General features: G+C 32.6%; 1 protein-coding gene across 2 annotated transcripts in view; it reads right to left on the bottom strand.

The window, feature by feature from the left end:
• The window catches only part of meis1b (Meis homeobox 1 b), a 175,835-nt gene that overhangs the window by 146,047 nt on the left and 4,577 nt on the right, over positions 1-25,211 (bottom strand). For both annotated transcript variants that reach the window (XM_051919340.1, XM_051919341.1), the window contains exons 6-7: positions 23,585-23,731; positions 13,108-13,219 (exon numbers count right to left, since the gene is read on the bottom strand). In XM_051919340.1, coding sequence (XP_051775300.1) covers positions 13,108-13,219; positions 23,585-23,731 — 259 coding nt within the window. The remainder of the gene's footprint in view (positions 1-13,107; positions 13,220-23,584; positions 23,732-25,211) is intronic.

Here is a 25,211-nt window from a genome sequence, read left to right as displayed (position 1 = left end):
CATCGTAGATAAGGGCTGCTCTTACGATAAAGGTGTATGAGGGTGTGAGATACAAAAAACACAAAACAGTGCAAACGTCGCTTAGGAATAGTTCGGGTTTACCGTGTGGTCATGTTGGCACAATACTTAAAAAAAAAGGCAGTGTGCTCCGTGGTTACTCTCTCAGGTGGATATTAGCATATCATACTGTAATCTCTTGGACCTGTAGCTTGAGTTTCCTACATTCAACTTATACGACCAATATTATAAAATACTGGAAATTATATGGTAAAATCAAGTCCTGACTTATCTGCAGGTGAATTTAAACACAAGTATATACGGTTTTTGAATGTAATGTAATGTCATTAAAGTCTATTTTGGTGTAATGGTCAGGCATCCCAATACTTTCATCCATATAGTGCATTTGTGTGAGGTTTTTTCTTTGTACCCTTGTTCCATCCAAAACACATGCATATTAATTTATGACACCAAACTGAACATTTACAAAGTAGTGTTACTAGTATTCTGTCCAGAGTTGGTTTTCTAACCTAACGTGACTGGAATGTGTACTGTATAAAAGTATGGGAGAGTGTAATAGAAATAGGTTTAAGAAAAGAAAAATTAATGGATAGATAGCTTTTGAAGTGTTCTCTGAATGTTTTCACAAATCACTCTGTACAAAAAAATGATAGAATATATAGTTCACTAATCAACGCAATAAAATAATTAAATATTGATATTTTAATATCAAGAAACATTTAAAAACCATGATGAGTCAATAGGTGAAGATTGGAAATATATCTGACAAATAACAGCAGGTACTAACAGAAGCTTTACTAATTAAAGAGCATAGACAAAGCGTAAGGGAGCTTGTGGTTTTCTTTAGCAGCTTTGTGCACAGGATAAAAAATAACCATGGGTAGGAAACAACTTCACTTCAACAAACATTAAAGTGCGCAAGGAATGATATTGAGTCTTTTTACGGTCTACCTATAAGCTAGCATGGTGTTTGGGTTCTTTTTTTAATGTAGTACAAATTGTTATACTTTGTCCTTAATATTTATACCAAAAGTTATATAGAAAGTTATAGTTACATAAAAGTTATAAAAGTTATAGCTCATGTGTGATGAGCGTACTGTCGCAAAAAAGGCTGCTGTCGCATCATCCAGGTAGATGCTGCACATTAGTGGTGGTTGAAGTGGCTCCACATTCGCTAAAAGCAGATTGAGTAGTGAGAAAAGTGCTATATAAATGTAAAGAATTATTACTATTGTTATTATTATTAGATTTCACAATTTTATTTCATCATTAAAATCAACTTGAGCTATTGTAGTTTCTTTTGGAGATTATAATAGATTAATAAAAATAGTATTATATTGTAACAAATAATTTTAATTCTGTGTAATGGTATCAGTTCTTCTGCAGTGTTAGCATATAATATCTACAACTGAAAGGAAGTAACTTAAGCTAAATTAAATGCAGTGACTCTTATTTCTTAAACTTTAATAATTCTGTGAGCTATTATGCCTATGTTTCTTCCATCTACCTGCATGCATCTCACAATGAAAATGCAACTTGCAGCTGAAAACTTGACCTACATCCAAGTATGCTGTATTTTTCAAAATACTTGGCAGTCATCATTGTGCTTGGAACACAACAGTCAAGTGAAACTACAGGAATTTATTAACACAACACTCCATTGGCAACCAGAGCTACATTAATTTAATCAGGATGCTCCCTAATGCTGATCAAATCCTTTCTTAAGTAATCTGTTTTTGTCAGCAGATCCTTCAAAATGCACCTTAAGAAAAGAATTACAATGGTTGAGATTTGATCTATGGTAGTTAAGAGCAATTATCTATAAAGCTGCATGAAAATTGATTTATCATACTACAACTCTTTCAAGTAGCTGTTGAATGTTACATTTTCTGTATGAACCTCTATTCCACATGAAAAAATATTTAATTCAACTTGACATCTATATCTTCAAAAAAATCAAGAGAAATATTATTTTAGGGATGTAATGATTATTAACTACTTACCCAGTATCTCAGTTTTTAAATTATATCACATAACAAAAGAAATTCCTACTCTTTAATTCCATTACATGCCTATATTCTTATGTGTGTATTTATTTGGTAAACTAAACACACTTGTTTTACTTGTTTATGTCCCTTCTGAATAGTATAATCAACCTGATCTGTAAATCATACAATCTACAAATTTTTTTTATAAAAGTCTCAAAGTGACAGTGTAAAACTGAACTTGTAAGGATCTTAATTCATAATAAATACCACAAAGCAATACACAATAAACTGTACTATTGTTTAGTTTACAGAAATACAAGAAAACACACAACACACGTAAAAATAAAATACTATATTATGGCCACTCTTTTTTCTTTCCACCAATCACAGCATTGCAGTTATTCCTTTATGAACACAGCAAACATTTAATCATCATTTTCTAAATGTCTACAGAGTACAACATGTACACACTACAATGAAACTCTTATTTGCATGTTTACTCAGAAGAGAAAAATAATAAAATAATACAATGACAACAAAAGGCAAACAAAAAAAAAGGTACATGTTTATATATCTCTCTATTATAATAAAAAAATCCTGGGACGAGACTTTTTAGCCTGGGACAAGATGTGACTTTTTCAGAGAGATATTTTCACGTCCTGCAAGACGAGACTTTGTGCCAAGAGATTTAACCACGCCCAGGGCCGGAAATAAAAGACAAAGAGTAGAAAACAAAGTAGAACGTCGTAAAGAATTCAAAAACATTGGCACGATACACATGCAGAGCAGGTTAGAGATAATGAAAATACTAAAATGAAAAGTCTCAAAAAAATTACAGTAAAGATCACATTAGCGCAAGCAAATGGAAATTATTACTCGGTGAAATAATAGAACAGCGAAAAGAGATTGACTATATTGTTCAGATTTAAACTTTAAGTGGGAGACTTGTAGTTCATCTAATTCGTGTTGCCATCAGGGAAAAGTAGTGTTTCTTCCCAATGAAGAGGCGTATCTGCGAGAATTAAAAGATTTATTGTTTGGTGAAAGTGAAATCCACATACACAAGCGGCAGAGACACAAAGTGGCTGGTGCATAGCGCAGGCCGGGCTTGGCAAGCAAAGCGAGCAGGGGGCAAAGCCCCCTAGTATATAATATATTCCTGGTGGAACACTTATGGCAAAAAGCTGAACCAGGCTGGCCATGCCTCTCCGTCCCCAGCAACTTTCTCCAGACTTTCCATATACGCAGACGAGTGTGCTTCAGTTCATACTTACATACTGTATAGTAACTAGCAAATTTCTAGTCAATATCAAGTTCAAATATCAAAATAATGAAACCGCAGGTATTAAACAATACATAGCACACTCTAGTACATTTTTTTAATATCAGCAGAATAAAAACAAAAAAATGAGCAGAAGCCATGCGCAAAAAAGTAAGCACATAGTTAATGCATCTAAATCAGCTAAGAAACTAATTAGGGTCATATCTTGTTAATCAAGCACACCTGATTGCCATCTCTATATAAAATGGATGCATTTGTTGTATGAAGCATTAAGTTTTTATTGTCATATCACAACACTAAGTACTAAAGACATCAGAAGTGACTTCAGGAAAATAACCAATGATGCTCGTCTATCTGGGAAAGGCCATATAAACAACTGAAATCCACTATCATATAAAAAGAATATTCATAATAAAATTAAATGTTATAATGCTTAAAGTAATTGCAGATTTCACAAGAGATCTACAGGACTGTAAACATGGTAAATCGATTAGGAGAAAGCCCTTCTCTCCACCATCAACATGGCAGTGTGGCTTAGATTGAAAAGTTGCATTTTAATGAGCCATAGTGTGGCAATTTCCTTCTTGTCAGGCAAGATTGAAGTTGAATTGTTTGGTCATTATTCACAAGGCCATCCTTGGTAATAACCAAAGACAATATATTACACAAGAACCTCATACCAACCACCAAGCAAGGTTGCAATGGAGTGGTGATTTTGGGTTGGCTTCCAACCATAGGACTGGATGCTTCACAGCCCACCATGAACTCGTCTTTATGCCTACATATTATAGAGGCAAATCGGGGGGTATCTGTTCAGCATCTAAAGCTCCTGTTTATGAAACAGAAGAGTGGTCTTGAACACAAAATATATATATCAAAATATCTATATCTGAATGGATGAATAAGGAAAGAATGGAGCTTTTGGAATGACCTAATCAAAGTCATTCTCCTCCTATTTAGATGGTCCAGTAGGACCTTAGAAGAGCTTGGCATAAGTTAAGTGCCTTCAAACATTAATGAAGTGAAACAGAGTTGTAACAAGCAAAGGGCCAAAATTCCTTCCAATTAAATGAAACAGAAAACAAATTCATCAGCTTCTTCTTCCTAAAGATGTTTCTACAAGGTACTGAATTACAGAGTGTTCAGAATGTTTTAAACTGAAGCCTTCTGTGTGTTGCATTTTTGTTAAATTAATAAGACAAAGTAAAATCAAATAGTTTTTGTATATTTTATCAGCTATACTGAGCTTTTCCTCTTTGTATTTTCCACAAGGGTTTAGGACACAACAGCATAAAAAAGTGATAAGGAGAGAATCAGGTAAGCTGATTTGTATCTGCTATTAAATACACTGAAATTATGAATTTAAATACATTCTTATTTATCATGCCACTGAAAAAAACAATGCTTTGTATGTTTGGTAAGAATTTCACTATACTCTGTACATTTTACACTACTTTTACTGCTGCTACTAAATGCGTAAAAGTAGAATGTTACATTTAATAAAATATCACCTAATACATAGTTAAAAGGAAAGTTTGGTATTTTTTCAAGTCAGAGTTATTTCTTCACAGTTATGGGATATATTTAGTTTGACATATGAAACTGCATTCTAAAATAAAGTATTGCTTATACATTTAAAAAAAAATAACTAGCTCTCTTGCATTCTTATAATGAAGCTATTGAGTACCAGGGTACCATCATGAAGAAAACCATTAAAACCTACTGAATATGCCCATTTTACAAGCCAAAAATGTTATCAAATATTGATTTGTGTTTTAATATTATACATATCATGGAAGCTTTTGTCATTATTTCCCAAAGCTATTGCCTCTTGCCACTAGATTAACATTGCATGCGCATGTTCTGGTGATAGAGAATATTGAGCATAAATGTAGCAAGCAATCAACTAATAGGAACTGAAGAAACCTTATAGGCATCCATTCATCCATCTTCCTAACCTGCTGATCTAAGGTAGGGTCACCAGGCAGCTGGAGTCGGTCCCAGCATGCATAGCATGCAGGGCAGATCCTTGGACAGGGCAGCTCCATTGCAGGGCAAACACACACACACACACACACACCAGCTACTTTAGCATCACCAATCCACCGAACCTACATGTGTTTGAATTTGGTGGGATAACCAGAGTACCCAGGAAGATCATGCAAGCTCCACACGGGAAACATCTGGGATGCAAAACCCAGTCTCCTTCACTGCAGTATAGCAGTGATACCAATGCACCATTGTGTTGCACAATAATAATGATAATAACAATTATAATATAATAATAATAATAATTGCTGTAATGAGTATCTTCCATTTATGAATCTATTCAGATTATTTTTCTCTACTATTGGCACAATAACAGTAACAATAATAATAATTAATCATACTAAAAATGTATCCATCTATCCATCCATCTTCGTAAACCCAGGGCAGGGAAGTGGGGCAGCTGGAGTCTATCCTAGCAATTATAGGGCACAAGGCAAGAACAACACCTGGTTTGTAAAAAGGTTGTAATGGATAAACATAATAACATAATACTAAAATACTAAATGTATCCTTTAACTGCAATAGTGGCTTAGCTATATGTTGATAATGAACAACTCTTTATAATTTCTTCAAAATAAAAAGGGGAACCTTGTCATAGTTAATTCTTGAAAACAAAAAACAATAAAATACTGACATTTATATTGATAAAATCCTTTTGAAAAAAAAAGATCAGATTGCTTGCTTTATTGATAAATTCACTTTTCCCACACAACCATCATGCAAGTGACCCAAGCAATAGAGGGAAAATGTATTATTTAGAAGCCATTTCTCAAAGAGTACACATGCCAAGACCTCTGGGAACCAAACACATTTCCCCTTTTCAGCAATGTATATACTCATAAACCTTATCAGTGACATAGTAATATAGTCATTAACTCTAAACAAACAGTGGCTAAAAAATTCAAGGTCAACAAGCAAGAACGAGTACCTTTGTTTGTCTAACTATGAGTCAATATTTTTAATCATTTAGATAAATAAAGCAAATGTTTTAAACACATAACTCTGGAAGTTAATAAAATGCAAAGAAAGATGTCAAGTATAAATTTCAGTACACAACATATTGTATTTGTATACACATACACATATTGTATTTGTAATGACACATTTTCTGGTATTATCTATGTACAGTTTCTATTTGAGATCGGGCTAATAGATATATATATTATGAGCTCAGATTTTAAAAATCCTTTTCATAAACAGGAAACAGAGAAAAAAAATAACTATAGACATTTAATTTTAGCATTTTTAAAATTAGATTGGCAGACATGGACAAATTTGTTGTACCCCTCCATGACTGCCTTTGAAATAATTTGAAATTGACAAATATAATTGGCACACATCATTGATTAGTACTTATTCAACAAAAATCACACTTTGCTTTTGAGTTCTAATTCAACAGAATATTAAAAATAGTAACAAAAATGAAAATGGCATGGACAAAAATTGACAAATGGGACACAGAATCAAATATTTTGCTGCACAACCTATAGAGGCAATCATTGTAACCAAACAATTCCTGTTGCTCTCAATGAGACTTCTGCACCTGTCAAAAGGTAGTTTGGTCCACTCTTCATGAGTAAATTACTCTAGCTGTCAAAGATTTGAAGGGTGCCTTCTCCAGACTGCATGTTTCAGTTCCTTCCATAGATGTTCTATAGGATTTAAATCGAGGGTCATAGAAGGCCACTTTAGAATGGTCCAATGTTTTGTTCTCAGCCATTATTGGGTGATTTTAGTGGTTTTGGGTCTTTATCCTGTTGCAGGATTCATGACCTGTGACTGAGACAGAGCTTTCTGACACTTGGTAGTGTGTTTTGCTCAAAAATGTCTTGAGATTTCATTGTTCTCTGTACAAACTCAAGACACCCCATGCCAGACACAGCAAAGTAGCCCCAAAATATAACCAAACTTCCTACATGTTTCATGGTGAGTATATATAGAGCTGATGTGACTTGCCAAAAAGCCCCAATTTTGTCTCATCTGTCCAAAGGACATTCTCACAGAAGCATTGTGGCTTTTCAAAATGCATATTAGCAAATTCCAGTCTGGCTTTTTAATTTTTTTTCTTTCAACAGTGGAGTTCTTCCATTGAGCCCACTGTCACTCAAAAAGTGATCAATGCTGCAAACAAACACTGGTAATCCTTGACCTTGGAGTTCAGCTTGAATGTTTTTGTAAGTTGTCCTTGGCTTTTTGTCTGACATTCTCAGTATCCTTATGTCCATTCTAGGGTTGTTTTTCCTCTTGTGGCAATGTCCAGGGAGGTTGGCTACAGTCCCATGGATCTTAAACTTCTTAATAATATTTGCAACTGTTGTCACTGCGACATCAAGCTGCTTGGAGGTGATCTTACAGCCTTTGCCTTTGATATGCTTGTGTACAATTTTCTTTCTGATCTCCTCAGGCAACTCTCTCCTTTACTTTCTCAGGTCCATGTTTTCTCTATTTAAACAGGCTGAGTGACTGATTGCACGATTGGAGATACGTGTGATACTAATTAAAGAAAAGAGCTGGTTTGAAAAATCACTCTAATACAATTATTTATGATCTTTTTTAAGAGAATCAACAAATGTGTCCAGCCCTATTTACAAACTTTTTATAGAATAAGCAACATTTTATCTTTTCACACTTGCTCTGCTTTACTCAATGGCACATTGTATCAAATGCATGCATGTATACAGTACATGGGGCAATTGCTTTTGCTAATTGCAAATCACTTTTCAGGAGGCACACAGCACTTTTTCAACGGGTACCAACAAATGTGTCCATGTCTGTATATCTCACACTTATTTACATAGTAAGCAACATTGCAAGATATGGAAGCTAACCTATTTTCCATCAACTTGTGCACACTGAAACTTTAAAGCAGGCCATTTAACAGGCCATTTTCACATGATCCTTAAGCGTCCTTGATGCAACCTTCATGTGTTTTCAAGATTTTTTTTTAGGTTTTCTTTATAAACTATAGTGTGTGTCTTTGACTTTCCTTTGAAGACTGAATAGAAAAAAGCACAAGAGGCCACAATACAATTTGAAAGAAATGTATTTTAAAATAATAGGTAATGTTGATATTTGAAAAAATAACACTATTATTTCAAGACAATATCTTTAAATGTGCTAAATCCAGATTACATGTCAATAAGATATTTGTAGACATTTAACAATGGTATCATTGATTTGTCATTCAAATAGGAAAGCCAATTTAATAAACTAGTGTTAGTTAGACACAGAAGCCATTTACAAACTTTTATGATCCTATGAAAATTAAACTAAATTAAATTAAACAAAAAAAAAGGATTTTTGTTATTATTGTTATTTCACACCAACAGAAAAAAGCTACAACAAATACAGCAGCAACTTTTTATACTGTCTTAACTTCAAGCAGTTATTTTACATTAATATTATCTATTTTTACCCAAACAAAATAAGCTAATAATAAAATAGCAGGTAACCGTATCTCTCCCCATCTTCTAAGTGTTAGCTTTGCTTCAAAATGAAATATGTGGCATTTTTAATCCTGCCTTCCATTTCATATCAAGATAGTAATTAAACTACAAACGTTTTATCTGTCCCTTTCTTATGATTAAGACAGCTTAAAAATAAATAATAAATATATAATAAAAAATAAATAATATGTGACCGTGCAAAAGTAAGGCAAATATCATTACTTATTTTATATGCATGGCAAAAACAATCCTACAACAAACAAAAAGTTGAACTCTTAAGTTTACAGATTCATCAAAAGTTAAACTACATATTACATGTGTAGTACTTCATATTATATTACAGGCACAGAGATATGAATCAACACATAAAATATTTTAAAAGCAAACAGTAACCAGTTCAGAAATATAAGTAAAATTTTAATAATTTTAGAAAAAAACAAAAATAAATTGCCAGTTAAATAAATCTTGCTAAAAGTAATACTGGTTACACATTGGTGCTCTTTTTTAGTTGTTTGCTCCCCATCATACAAAAGTACATGTTCATGTTGATTACTGCTCTCTTTAAACTCAGCTGAGGGTCATGCTGGACTGAAAACAATCACATGATAATGACAACAGTAAAGGTCAATCGAAGACATAGTGAAGCTTCTGCTGTCTGCCTGACCTTCGCAGCTTGTGACAAACTGCTATCAGTCAATATTGGCTAATGACAAAAGCACTCTAACTGATCAATTGGTTAAAACATCATCAGCATGTTAGATGCAGGTCAGTCATTTTTATCCTGCTTGTTTGAAACTGTAGTTTCTTTGTAAGATGTTTGACCACTGACTCTGTTTTAGAAACAAAACCATTTTCATATGCAATAATAGATTGTGTGTCATTTTAGTAAAATAAAAAGCAAACACATATTTAATATCAAATAATAAATATTTTCCTTTCTGTGTCAATTAATACACTTACATAATGTGCGCAACTCATGACAGTCACCTCTGATGAGTTAAACTGCAGTTATCCCATAATGCATATCTAATGCTTTTTCTGACTCTCACATCACAAACACAGTATATCACAGAATTTTAAATGGATGTAAATTAGGGAAAAAAAATCAAAACCTGATGCATTTGCTATATTTGGTTCTAATACCAAAGTTATCAATAGGTCGTGCTAATTTTTATAATCACACCTTTTAATCTGAAGAACAAAGGACTATGAGAATTTTCACATCCATTTTTATGTCTGTCTTTTTCCTATAGGAAATCATTTTTGCACATTGCTTGCAGCACTCCACAAAGAGCTACCTTTAATCTGCACTTCCACAGCCGGTGCGTAAGAAAAGATTGAACAGTCCTACAATGGCTGAGGGCTTGAGAACCATGGTCATAATAATGATTTGTTTTCTTTTGGCCCGTAAAGTGCTTTACTCACAAAAAGTTTGCTTCAAGACATAATACCACAAGGAGACTCTTGAGAATAGGCTGGTTAAACAAGGGCATGCATATATGAACCATTCAAAATGGTCAGGGTTGCAGAAACTTCAGCTAATTAAATGTAGTTCTTTCAGTTTAACTGGACAGCTCTGTGGTGACAGTGTCAGGGAATTCAGAAGTAACTTCTTTCTATTGCTACTTTTGTATCACATGAGCAAGACATGCTACCCTAGTTGAAGCATGAAAGAAAAGTGTACATCAAAAGCCATGGGTACTTTCGAGGTGGGGGGTGGTTAGGGTGAACTTTACAATAATAGGTTTGGTTCTGATTGTAGCTTTTTATCTGATACTTGTCAGGAAAACTTTCATATACACTGTTGTACACATACCAGAAAGGTTTCTGAAGTAAAGTATTCATCACCGTCTTAATAATTAATACATCAATAGAAAACACAGAAAAAAGAACAGTCTGAAACTATAATACTTGAGGTTTAAACACAGAGATGTTAATTTTTCATGCAGAAACAATAAACAAAGCAAGGAAGGAAGAATGACCTAACCATGACAGCATCAAGCTGTATTAAAGATCTTAAACAATCTCGCATGTATAATTATATTTTTGAAGCAATGCAAAGAAGAATATAAATTTAGCTGATAAAGAAACAAGTTCTTTTAGCAGGGTTATAGTGAGGGGTATTTGGAAAATTCATTATAAATATCCGAGATATGTTTTGGAAGAAAATTTTTGGTTTCATTTCGGTTTCATTGTAGATTACATTACTTTATGCTCTTACTATAATAAAAACATTCACAATTTAAAAAATCATTTTAAACAATGTTATTTTTTTAGCAAAGAACATGTGTACAGGTTGCTCTACAGATGATAGCACATAGCAGTGGAGGATAGCACATAGCCAGTGAATGTAATAAGAAAAGTATACAAAAACAACAGGAAAAATAGGTTAAGATCTCAGATAATAAATCCATTCAAGAAAATCCACCCAATCAGCTAACATTTTTTTTCAATCGTTTAGTCCATTACAGAGTCAATAAACAGCAAAGCAAGAATCAATCATAAATGCAATGCTAGTTTATCGCAGGACACATTCAGGAATGTAAACACACACACACACACACACATTCTTACAGATGGCAATGCACCTCAAATTCATATTTTTATTATATGAAAGAAATGCATAATCTCTGAAGAAAACCTATGCAGAGATAGTTAAACATCAAACTGCATACACAAACTATGGCAGGACTGAGAATCAAACCTTATTCTCTCGGCCTGTAAGTGTGTATTGCTGCACCAATGTGCTGTCTTGTTTATGAAAATGACAAGTTAAGTAAATGCTGGAGTATCTGACTAAATTTTTTATGCTTCCGGACAACTGCAATCAATTCGAAGGTAACTTTGGAAAGACTATATAAAATGTGTATTTTTATCACCTCATTTCCTTAGGTACATTTAAAATATAATTTATTCATCATCTGTTATATTAAAAACATATCAGTTTTGTTTTTTAACTAATATTAATTGCCAGAATTAACATATAAAGTATATAAATATATTCATCCATAACAGACCACCAATAAGTTACACATAGGAAGAAATAAGTTTATTGTGCACAGACAGTAAACATAAAAGCCGAATATAATTGCAAGCTTTTGAAAAATGAAGTGTCAGTTTGGTCAATAAAGAGCAAAGGTCAAAGGGAACTGAAGCCTAAACTCTACTCAAACTGTGCTCATTAAAACATCCAATCAGGAGGTTCTCTCCCTGCCTATCCCATTAGTCATCTGACTGTTTCAAAATGCCTGGGTCTCTGCTGTTATTACTTTTTCCTTCATGTAAAAAGGAGTGCTGGTATATAAATCGTTGCTCAGTCATCTGTAAAATAATGTGGTCCTTTTTCTCTTCATCCGCTCTGCCTGCTGGCTGTGGAGGTCTGAAACAACCGCCTTGAGATTCCCTTCAATAATAAATGAAGTTGCTTTTCGCCTGCAGTTTGCTTGATCTAATATAAGCTAGAAAACAGTTGTTACTGTGGATAAAATTCTATGAAAAATCAGTGCTATTATGAAGTCACATGTATTTTTTTTACGTTACATATTTTGACTACAGGCTGAATAATTGAATATTATCCTAAATTTAGCATCAGTAATTTAAATTTATATTATCTCTGATTACTTGAAGATTTCTAAAAAAATCTTACTTATTGTTTTGTAAATATTTTGTAATAAATAGATTTTGTATCTCTTAATTCAAGTAAATGAGAAATGTGTATTTGTTAATTTATACACTTACAAAGTGAAAAAGGTAAATAATATGTCATAGTTGGGACGGGCAACCTTAGGACACCTTTTTAACATCAAACAACACCACACATAAAAAGTGCAGGCACAGAGCAACTCCATCTACCATAAAAACTACAGTGCAGTAAACACTACAGTAAACGCACTTTCAAAAACATAAAACCATGAAACAAGAACAAAATTTAACATTTTTTTGGACCTACAAAAGTAAGACTTAAAGCCACTCATATATTTTCATAAATACTATTTCAGACAAAACTTTTAAAAAATAATTTCTCTGTTTATAAGACAACACATACAATAGCAATACCATACAAGATACAGTCTATAAGACTGCGAAGATAAAACTATGTATTAATAATTTAATAACTCTGTTTTTCTTATCCCAACATCCCTGAATTATCTTATTCCCTTAAATCTTTTTATTTCTACAAATTAACTTTATAAAATGCAAAAAATGTTTTATTTGGCTTTAAATACAAATATTCAGTAATTATGAAGACATGCTCCTACAAAGACAGAAACACACATACTGTCTCTTTCTTCATCTGAATGCAAATAGAAACAGATTTCCTTACCTTGATCGCTACTGTTGTCCCCACTGTGTGATGTGTGTCCCCCACTGGAGGGTCCTGGCGTCCCACCTGAATGTGTTGATGCTGTGTCATCATGATCTCTGTTCCATGAAGTCTGTAGGGATATAATGAAATTGTTCAATTAACATACATCTTTTAATGTGTGATTAGGAAAAGTGATTAAATTGTGTGTTTAACAAAAATATACTTTTACTTTGCTAAAGCTATATAATATTGTTAATATGTTTAATTTTTAATGGCATCATGTTTCAACAGAATAATTATCTTGAGATATAATTTGTTTTTTCAACAACACAATACCTTTATTTATTTTTTTCCTTCCATTAATTGTATACTGTCATGATTAGAAGGTGAAAAAGCATTATGTTTTTTTTGGGGAAAAAAAAAAGATCTTTAAGTATGAACTTGCTTAAAAGGATTACTGAAAATAATTAGCTACATGTAGTAAAAAGAAAGAAGTGAGAAGATAAGAAAAAAGAAATAAGTAGCGCCTTCCATGCTAGGTTCCAAGTTTGTAGTAGAAGACTTTCATTCTACTTAGGTTCATATACCAATAGAATTTGAAAGAGACACTTGGAGAGGAAAAAGTGCAATATTACCAGAAAATAAGAAGACATTTTCAGCAAGTAGAAAAAACTAAAAGCTTCCAAATAAAAACTGATAGATGTTTGAATCCATGTATGTGTTTAGTATCAGAAAACCTTCCAGTTTACAGAACCGCTCCATGGGAGCATTATGCAAGAAGCAGTCTTCCAGGCCTCTAGTTTATATAGGCCTCAAATCATAATGGAAAGCAACTAAGAATGAGGTTTAAAAAAACACCCTCTTTCACAATTAAGCTTAGGCTCATAATGGCCAGTATGTGTCAGCTGTTTGCCGGATGGTATGTGGCAAATGGACCAGACATTGGAATAAAAAGAAGTGAGAATAACAATGAGCTCACATAGGGTTGTGTACACTCAGCCTCATGCAGAGCCTCCTTGTACTATTGAACAGAAAACAGATGTTGCTTCTTATCACTGGGTGCATTGGAAAGTAACATGTGAAGGGGAAGAAAATGGCTGGAAATTAAAATATAGAAAGAGCAATTCTATGAACTGCCCTCTTGTAACTGTGCAGTTTTATTACAATAGTGTTTAATTAGTCTTAAAATTAAAAACAAAAAAAAAATGATTGAACAAAAAAATTTTTTGTTTCTTTTTTCCTGGTAAAGCTTCAGACATTTTAGACTCATCAACATTTTACATTAAAAAAATCTTTTTGATAGCATTGCTTCTTTAGGGCTATTTTCATCTTTCAAAAAGCAATGATGTTAAAAATAAATCATACACCCCTAATGTTCACAGAATTGCAGAGCAACATGTTTTTTTCAATAATGTCACTAGAGGATTTTTTTTTTCTTTAATATACATGACATGGCAAAATAACTTACTCTTTTTGTACTAATATACTATATTATATATGTCTTACGCTATATACATATATTCTTATTAAATGGAAAACTTTGCAAAACCATTCTTCGATAATAAATAAATGAACAAACAAAGACTGTTGTAAAGGTAATCTGCAACACATGCTTAGAATGCTACAGTTTAAGTCTTAATAGCCCGTTTCTACAACTGCAGCTTTAAAAATGGGGGAACTTGTTTATTCAGAGCACTGCAAAAAAGAATGGAAAAGCACCCAAGGGATATACAATACCAGGCACAAAGCCCTGGTGCCTCAACATGTAAAAGGATGTTTTTCTATGTGCTACAAATCCCACTTGAAAATATAATTAGAAGGAGAAAATGGCAAACTATTGCATTAACTGTAATTGAACAAAAGACCAGCAAAGCATGTGGGAGGATGCCGGAGCCCTTGGGAGTTCCAGGATACATCAGACCCTTGGAGTGACATCTCCAGGGCATACTCACTCTATTTATAATGCTCATCATTGCTCTTGATGATCGGTGATCTAATTTGTAATTAATAGAAAACATACAGATAATATTATTTCAAAAGGAACAACAGACTCTGTAACAGTACTGTGAATGCTGCATAGCTGCTGACTGCTTTTAAAATGCTAATAGAATAAATAATTATACTAATATTACCTCCACTACTTCTGATAATAATAATACTAATAATAGTTATTTTAATAAAATATAAATAAAATAGTGTTCTTTACCACAGCATATGTCAGTATATGTTACTTACATAAAATGTGGTAACTCTGATTCGTTTGGCTTTATCATATACTCAACCCCCTATTCCCTTTATTCAACAGTGCAGGATGTAGATTAATTCAGTGCCTAATTGTTTAGTAAATTCAATTTTCCACATTCTATTCTGCATTGCTTTATCTAAGAGACTTAAATCTTCAGTGCTGAGCTCTGAGCCTAGCATTTGTGATCTGCGTCTACCTTTTTTATGAACACCATTTTCTTCCTCCACCACTTAATTCACCATGAAAAGATTTTCCTTGCTGGAAATTCTGATTCCACTATGATCTGTGAGGCATTCCAATTCATTGCATTTTCATTGTCCTGGGTCTTAGATGCTGAGTTTTCTTTTTCTCACAGCTATCCCCATATTATACAGCCACTCATGCAAAAAATGTTGGGTTCTTGAGTTAATTATATAAAATAAAAGTAATCTGATATTGTGCAATGTTATTTTTTTTAACTTTACATTATGCCAATAAATATGTGTTGATCAGCTTCATCTGTTAGCAAAAATGTACCAGATCTCTCACAGACAACAATCAAGATTTATTGGTAGGGTTGCCCTGTCCATCAGTTATCATTCTGTGAGAAACAGAAAGACAACATTTTTCTACACTATATACTACATATTAAAAATGTAAGAAAACAATGTGCAAGTGATACTTAAAAGTGTCTTAAAGAGAAAAACTTAAACATATTTTGCAAGAATTCATAAAACCAGAAAGCCTGCTATAACATGTCTAAATGAAAAAAAAAATTGTGCATGTCCCCAGTCCTAAGTGATTTCTAAATTTAAACATATGCCTCTAAAGTGTGCTGTATTTCTGTTTTATATCAGGAAAGAGTTCACTTTGACACTTTGTGTAGGGAGCTTTTGAAACATTAAGCATCTTATTGTATTATAATTACTCTCTGCTCAAGTATAGATTTTAAAAGACTATATTATATGCCTAGTTTTACATCAGAAGTAGGAATTGGTTCAGATGCTAAGTTAAGATATATTTAGCTCCAACCAGAAAAAAGAAACTAAATCTAATCATACTAGCAGCACAATGCCATTCAAAACCAGAAAGACAAATGCTTATGTGTCACAATATTTACATTCCAATGCAATGCACAAAAAAGTGGACTTTTACAATACTGTATTTCATGAACTTACCACCCAATTTACCAAAAGTACAATTTTCATCCATTCACCTCATGTTATCTGGGCTAATAAAATAAAATAATCTTGCCTTTACTGTATGTTTATATTTTTATTTGGTAGTATAAATTTGCTGCCATTCACAAATGTTTAATGCTGCCTGTTGTTAAAAGTGGTTAATCTTTTCTCAATTCAATTATGTTGAGCAATTTAGAATTTTTGAGAGGTCAGGGAAAATTAAAAACAAAAATCGACCCAGAGAACTATAAATTGTGGTACTTGTTTATATTGGTATATAATTAGATTGTTCAATATCATATTAATGCTCAATATATTCAAATCTAGCACATATCAATTGGTCATATTTTTATCATATAATTTCATCATGAGGCATGACATTGACATTTGTCAAGAAATACAGGTAAAATTTTGCAGCAATTGGACCTAGGTAAATCTAAAAGGATGTAAGAAGGCAACTAGTTATTCCTTTATAGGAGTATATTTCTTTTAATTTCAAACAGACAGACAGACAGACAGACAGACAGACAGACAGACAGACAGACAGACAGACAGATAGATAGATAGATAGATAGATAGATAGATAGATAGATAGATAGATAGATAGATAGATAGATAGATAGATATGTCATGGTACTATCATTTTAAATAGATTCAATTTTTTTGGCTTTTAAAGAAGAGAATCAATACAAGTCAGGTTTTTACACATAAAACAAAATCCATAATTCCATATTACTAAATGATAACCGTTAGCAAAGACTCTTATACTTAATATTTAAAAATATCGCCTATCTTGTGTTGCTCTATTATTATTGATTTTATTGAGTGCATTTTCAGAAATTAATTTACTGCTGCATCAAATCCAATGTAGATAAATATTTATTCATTTGGATCATATTTTTTAAGGTGGGAACCAACCCTTGACACCAGTCAATCATACAAAAACATTCACTCCCCAATCTAACTTACTACTCCTAATCAGGGGAAGTGACACCAGAGATAGTGGGACCATGGGAATCCAAGAATGCAAGGATGTATTCTTCTTATTAGACTACAAAACAGTACTTTATTTCAGAATGTCTAGTAAAGTGTGGGCAGCCAGTTGGCCTATAGGTCACCAAACTGTATATTTGCCTGACTTTAACTGTCATTTTATTGTTTTACATCCAACTATGAACACCCCAAAGGTGTATTTTTCTCAGAAAATCTGTTGACAGAAGTTGTTGTTTACCTCTCCTCCATTGCCAACTGACTATGTCTTAATAATATTGATAATGGACTTATATTTTCATAACTTTATGTTAATCATATTGTAATTTGCTTTATTTTACTATGTTTCTAAAATTATTTGAATGCAACTGCTCTGAGTCTGTACACAGTGAAGAGCACTACACAAAAAAATATTTGCAGTTAACTACTCATCTGTATATCCCAAAAAGAGGTCATCATTTTGCACTAGTCTCTGTTTACTGCCTCTCCATTCACCAAATATTCCCTAGGACTACCCCAACTGCTCTTAGTCTACTAATATTCAGCACCTCTTGAAGACACACTTTTTTATATAGTATCTTGGGACTGCTTAGCCCAATTGCTCTCCTTCTGAATGTCTTTAGCAGTACTGATTCTATCAACTCTCAAACAACTTTGGTTTTCTTTGATTCCATCTGCTAAATAAATAATAAAAAAATACACTGTACCAACTAGGAGTCATCTAATAAACCTGTCTGGCATTTTCTTTGGAATGTTTAAATAAGTAGCAGTATCTGGAAAGGTTTCATGCAGAAATATGGATATGAATCAAGAGCTCTGGTGCTGTCTTATGACAATATGCCACCTGATCTATAAACCAAGCTGGCAAAATTTTAACAATATGTTAGTATATTTTCACAAACAAAGCAACATATGCTAACTGAGAGGAATAACATCAGAGTGTATGTGATATGTGTCTTTTATAATGATTAAAGAAACACTAGTTTAGTCAGTTACTGAATATTTTTAACTCCAGAAAAATACTTTTTTTGGTTTTCAGAAAAAAATATGTGTACATACGCTCCTGACTAATTTTAGCAAGAACATTGAAAAAGATGTTGTTTCAGAGTTGTGTATGCATACTATTTCAATCTCTTACCAAAATTAAATTTTGTTCATATTGAAAAAACATTCAAATCTCTTCTTATAAGAAACAACAAATCTTGCAAATAGATACACAAATCCAGATTCTCACATTCTTTCAACTCAACATGAATTTAGGGCTTTAGAGAATGGGAACTTAATAGTCAAATGCAGTATGCATTAAGTCTAAACACAGAATTTGTCACCAAAAAAAAAAATGAACAAACTGCATTATGAAATCTGAATAGTTTCTGATTTTTGCATTAGATTAAAAAGAAAGTTATCAGGAAGCTTTCAGGAAATGCAAAAAAAAATTAACTCTGACATGTTTACATTGAGTCTATGCAGAATATCATATAAATAATCTTCAGAGATAAACATGCATTTATAATTTTCAATCAATGAATTGATTATGCATTTATCCACATATTTTCAAGTCTGCTTAGTCAATTATAAGGTCACAAGAGAGTAGGCGCAGGACAGAAATCTGTTTTGAACAAGCTGTCACACCCAATGCAGAGCACAGTCATATTCACATTAACAACCCATATTCTGGAATAATATGGCAGTTTATAGCCTGATGGAAAAGCCAAGCAGACATAGGGATACTATACAAACTCTATGCAAACTGTGATGGTGCCAGGATTTAAATCAAGTCTCTTGGAACTCTGAAGCAGCAGCATTAACCACTACCCCAAAGTGACTTTATTTATAATATTTTCAGCATAATATAATAACAAGCCATGACAAAGAGCAAGCAATACACTTAATAAAAATACATTTTTAATACATTTACATTTGTTTTCAGCCTAGAAGTTATGCATCTAGAGATATGTTTACATTTTAGGTTTAATGCTGTGAGGAAGAAAGGAACATACCTAGAGCAAAGAAGGCACAGTATGGTTGTTTCTACATTCAGCTGTGTTTTAAAGTTCAAAATTTTACATTTATCACCTTTAAATTTTATGGAAGCAACCTGAAACAATATTGCTGAAATTCTGGTAGATGTGTGACCTTGCAAACTATACTATGCAAAACAATCATACCTACACAGTCTCTATGACATGAATGTATTATAAATTCACGCAGGACTATGCACTACAGTCTCTTCGATTACTTGTTATAACACAGTATAATTAAAATTTGAAATAGTTTGGTATTGGTCCAAGTCATTATTCTTATGTCCTGAACTGAGTAGATTATTTGATAGAAAATATATTCAGTATTTGTCATCTACATTCAAGTCATATGTAAGCCCAATCAAGGTCAAAGATCAGAAAAAGAGTAACTAAATGAGGTCATATTCTGAAAGAATCGTTTACAACAATTATCTGAATAGTCATTAGGATACAAGCTTTGTGTTTTCATTATGCTTAATTATGTTAAAAGATAAAAGACTTGTTCTATGCAAGCTTATTAATGATTGAAATCCAAAATATCTCTGCGTAGGCAGAAATTAGTGGCTAATTATTTATTGAAGTTGTTATTCATTCTAAGTTCTCTCTTTATTAATTTTGCAAGCATTTATTAATTTTCCATCCATCTACCCTTCCATTTTTTGAACGCTTATTCCATTTCACGGTTATTACTCATTATGTCTTTCTGTGTTATAGTTTATATGAACTGCATTATTAACTTGGGTATAGCTCACAGGTTTATAAGTGGAAGTGTGTCTTATGAGTAGACTGAAATATATGTGCTCACTTTACTAATTTTGCATTCTTTGATTCAATTTCCATTTAAACATTTCTCTACTTTGTGAATGCACTTTGTGCAACACATGCTGAAGGAGTGATGATGCACAGACTATTCCAGCAGGACACATGGCAGGAACCAACCCAGAAAGCTATTCACCAAGTAACAAACACTTCCCCAGTCTTAAGTCAATTTAGAGTGACAAGTTAACATAATCTGCATGTTTTTTATAAAAGCATGAAGACTTAATATAGACAGTGTTTAGTCCAGGACTTAAAACTAGGATACTAAAGATGGAAAACAGCAGTTTGTTCTGAAGGCCACATTTTGCTTGAAATGTCAATTAAAATTTTGCAACTATTAGTTCATTGTCCTTTTCAGTTTCCCACTGTTTGAGCATGGGAGGGTATGAGGAGACCCTGCAATAGACCAGTGCCATATCCAGAGTTGCTTCCAACCTTACAGCTAAGATAGGCTTCACTTCAATCTACCCCTGATTTGGATAAAATGGGTTTGAGAATGTTACAATATGTTTAAAGTATGTTTAAAGACCACATTTAAGATACATTTTTATTTTGCTTGTACAGAGAAAAACATGTCTATTGTTTATTTCAGCAACATACTGCTTAATAAATGAGAGACTAAGACATGTTTGCCAAAATAAACAATATAAAAATTGTAAAAAAAACTTTCATGTTCATCCTAATTAAAATGCCTAACTGAAAAATTATATTCTGCTTTTTTTAACTTGAAAGCCACTCTCCATTATTTCTGATGTTGCACATATCAAAAGTGTAATAATTACATTTTCATTAAGTCAACAGATGCACAAGTAATCTGTCACATTACCCACTAAAAATCATCTGGATCTAATAGTCACTGTTCTTTGAAAAAATGGTTAAAAAGATATCCAATCACTATGGCCCCCACAATACCTGCAGGGGATCTGTACTTACTGTATCAGCACAGCCTGCGGTACATAGCATTATTTCAAACAAGCTGGGCCACATTCACAAACAAATGTTAAAGAACTGACCCTTTCACCATAAATCTGTGCTCTCCCTCTTTTATTAATTTACTGTAACTGTACAAAGTTGAAACTGCTGATCCTTTATATCAAAGTTTAAACAAGAAACAAATATGTAAATCAATTTTTAATGCAAAAACTATGTACATTTGGATGCATAGGCATGTACACAAATAATTTTACTCACAGATTAGGAAAGCAACTGCAATCTAGATAAATCAGCCTCATTTTTGATATTGTTAAACACAAGACACAAAAAATATTTTCAGTCCAGTTCATCTTTAGCCCCAAAGGCAAATATTAAAAATAAATAGGGAAATAAAAAGCATACACATTATCCATAATTCTTATTTATTTTTTAATTACTAGAATGATTAAGTAAACAAATAAGTAGTATCATAAATATTTTGTTTATATCTGCTTCCATGCAGAATGTTAACAATTACCACACACACACACACATATATATATATATATATAATGTATGTTTGTGAGAGCCTTTATTAGCATTTTGGGAATTCATGACTATTCATAATTATTAAATGATATTTATATAATTTCCCTTGGACTTTATCACTCTTTTGCACCTAGGGTGCTACATCATATTATCAAATGACAAACAGCAATGTTTTTTCTTGCTCTGTGTTATATACTGATCCTTTTACAATAATGAAAATATGAGCAATGCTTACGTAAATATTCAATGTCCCTTGGAAGTTTAATCATACAGATGTGCCCTGTTTTAGTAAATTAACAAATGTATCCTCATTTTAAAGTCAATTAAAATATTATTACAACCATGCCCTCCAGCCTTGTCATTTGTTTAGATAGTTAGCTATGTGTACATAACTGCTGCAAAGTGATCAAAATGTCTGCTAATCATTTCCAGTTTAGTCAGTTGTATACCTTCAGCATCCAGTTCTTAATTTATTTCTTTCTGTGATTTTTATAAGCTGTTCACAAGTATGTATACTGCTGTAATTGAAAGTACCCCAGTGATTCTATAAAAACAAATCACATCATTATTTTCTAAACAAGTGGGTAACTACTTTTATAACTAATTTCAAATACATACTTGGCTAATATGATTAAAGCCTATCTAAGTAATGTTAATTACAAAAGAAATGGCAGCAGCAAATTGGCTATCTTATCTATCTATCTATCTATCTATCTATCTATCTATCTGTCTGTCTGTCTGTCTGTCTGTCTGTCTGTCTGTCTGTCTAGTGTTAAACGTTAGGTTGAACGTTAGATTGAATGTATACATTTGATACATGAACCTTGCTTTTACAATTGAAGATGTGAGTTCCAAAATCTGCTAATTACACCTTTTGGTAAGATTTAGTGAACAAGTGATTATGACTTTTCATGCAGTTGGTCATGTGCCGAAAATATGTTTGAGCTTCAAAACCTGCTAATTGCAACAGTGTAGCGCTATAGTTTTAGGGATTTAGTTTCAAAATCTGCTTATGGACCCAGATTTTCCTATTTATCTCCAAAATATATCTTTTGTACTTAGCTGATTTTGGAACTGAGCTCTTCAATTGCTACACTGACTTACTAGATCACAGCAGAAAAATATTTATATTCTTTAGGTTTAAATATAATTTTACCACTTTAAGGATTTTAATTGTATATTTGAAAATGGCAAAATAGCACATTTCAGGGGAAACCACGACCACCGTGAGAAATGTGTGCACAAGGCTAAGCGACCGACATGATAATAAAGTAGTAGAATAAACTGAAAGAGATTTAATAATAATGAAATTGGTTTCGCTTGTCTTTAAACATTCAGCTCGTTCTATAACTAACTTTGGGTATAAATGCAGCACGTTTGCATAATAAGAGTACAACCATTAAACTTCCACACTTCATGAAACAAAAATATCTGTCCATTATTTTTCGAACCGACTTAACAGAGTTGGATATAACAAATTAACTGGGTATCGGAACCAACCGCGGCAACGCGGGGACAAATCGATCACGCTCATTACACCCACAATTAGATCTTTAATAACAAACTCACTTTAGTATAAAATATAAATATATGTATATATAAATATAAAATATAAATAGGTAATTAAAAAGACAAAAACATTTAGGACGGTTGGCACGTTAAACAGTGTCAGAAATATTTGATTTTTCTTTCGATCTTTAAATTATTCTTAATTGTATGCAGCCATGCATCATTTCAATATTTAAAAACAACCTATAGCATATATAAAAGATACCTATGAAACAAAAAATGGTATATACCTGATCAAGATTTCCTGAAGATCTTGTGATCTCTTCCGTGTCTGATTTCGATCCACCTTCTCTGTCATCTATTACCAAATCAATTGGCATTTTTCCTTTTAAGCAGCTAATATATCGATGGCAGAAATTGTCACACAGTTCATGTACCTAATAAAATAAAAACACAAGTCTTAAATAAAATTGATTAACTATAGGCAGGACTTCTTTCAGCACGAAAATTCCTGTATAGTGGACGCACTTCACAATTTCTTCCTGAGACTAGTGGACGCATCAAGAATTTAGAGTAACATTCTTTTTTTTTTTTTTTTTCAAAATAGAGATATCGCAGAAAATTGACAGTGACAAGACGATTCACAGGCTACAACATATTCAACACCCGTGTTAAATTCATCTGCTCCCGGGGCTGTGGCCATTAGAGAGATGACCTGCATGAGTGACATTTAAGGTAAACTGTCTAATTTCGTCTAGTTATTTCATTACAATGCCCTTTTGAGAGAATGTATATGTACATATATATATATATATATATATATATATATATATATATATATATATATATATATATATATATATATACGGGGTGGGCAAATGTAGATTTACAGGTGTTCATATGAAAAAAAACATGCAGTTTATGATTATTACAATAGTTTCATTAACTCAATAGCTTTATCAACTGTATTAACTCAAAAGAATGGCACAATGGCACAGTGCACTTTGGAACAATCTCTTAAGTGCCCAAATCGCCGGCCTTCATTATTTACACATTCTTGTAGACTGCTTGCTAATATCAATAATACTAAGAAGAAGAAGAAGACAAACAAGAATACAAATAATACAAATAAATAATAATACAATAATAAACTATGTGTTTCATGTACTCACAATTGTAAACCTACTTTTGCACCACCACCCCCCCCCCCCCCCCCCCCCCCCCCCCCCCCACGCACACACACTTATTATATATATACATGAGATTCAGACTAACAATCAAAGCAGCTTGAAGCATTCAATGAAAGAGTGAAACAATTTATCTACACCGTAACAACGCTGTGACTCGATTTTCTGTTCCCATGCCAAATTACCCACCTCCAAAATAAAAGACAGGCGATTCAAACCTCAAATGTGGTACTCACAAAAAGAAACAATCTGTTATAGCAATGCCACAAAATAATAAAAAACAATGTTTTTAAATTCTGTTTGAATATACCTTCACATAAAAATAGCGTATAGGAATTGCATTGAATAAATATTTAAACTGATCTGTAGATGGAAACCAAGTTCTACCATGCACTACTATACTATACGTATAATGGATGGATGGATATAGTTCGGAATATAGTAATCTTTTTTTTTTTGCTTTTTAGTTGATATTAACCTTACGTCGTTTAAAGGTGTTACAGTAATCATTCCAACTTTTTTTTGCATGAGAATGGAAAAAAAAGAATAAAATGGATTAAATGTACACATTACAGGGGCGTCTCTGATTCTGTTTTTTACTAGACTAAAATTGTAATTAAACTGCGAAGAGAAATGGAAGCCAAGATTGGTTTTGACACTAATTACAAAGGACCAGAAAGAAAGACATTTATGCTAATGTAGCCCATAGGCTTGAACTGTATCATCAAGC

Source organism: Erpetoichthys calabaricus, chromosome 15 (assembly GCF_900747795.2).
Source record: "Erpetoichthys calabaricus chromosome 15, fErpCal1.3, whole genome shotgun sequence".
Classification (NCBI taxonomy): domain Eukaryota; kingdom Metazoa; phylum Chordata; class Cladistia; order Polypteriformes; family Polypteridae; genus Erpetoichthys; species Erpetoichthys calabaricus.
This window is presented reverse-complemented; position numbering and strand designations above follow the sequence as displayed.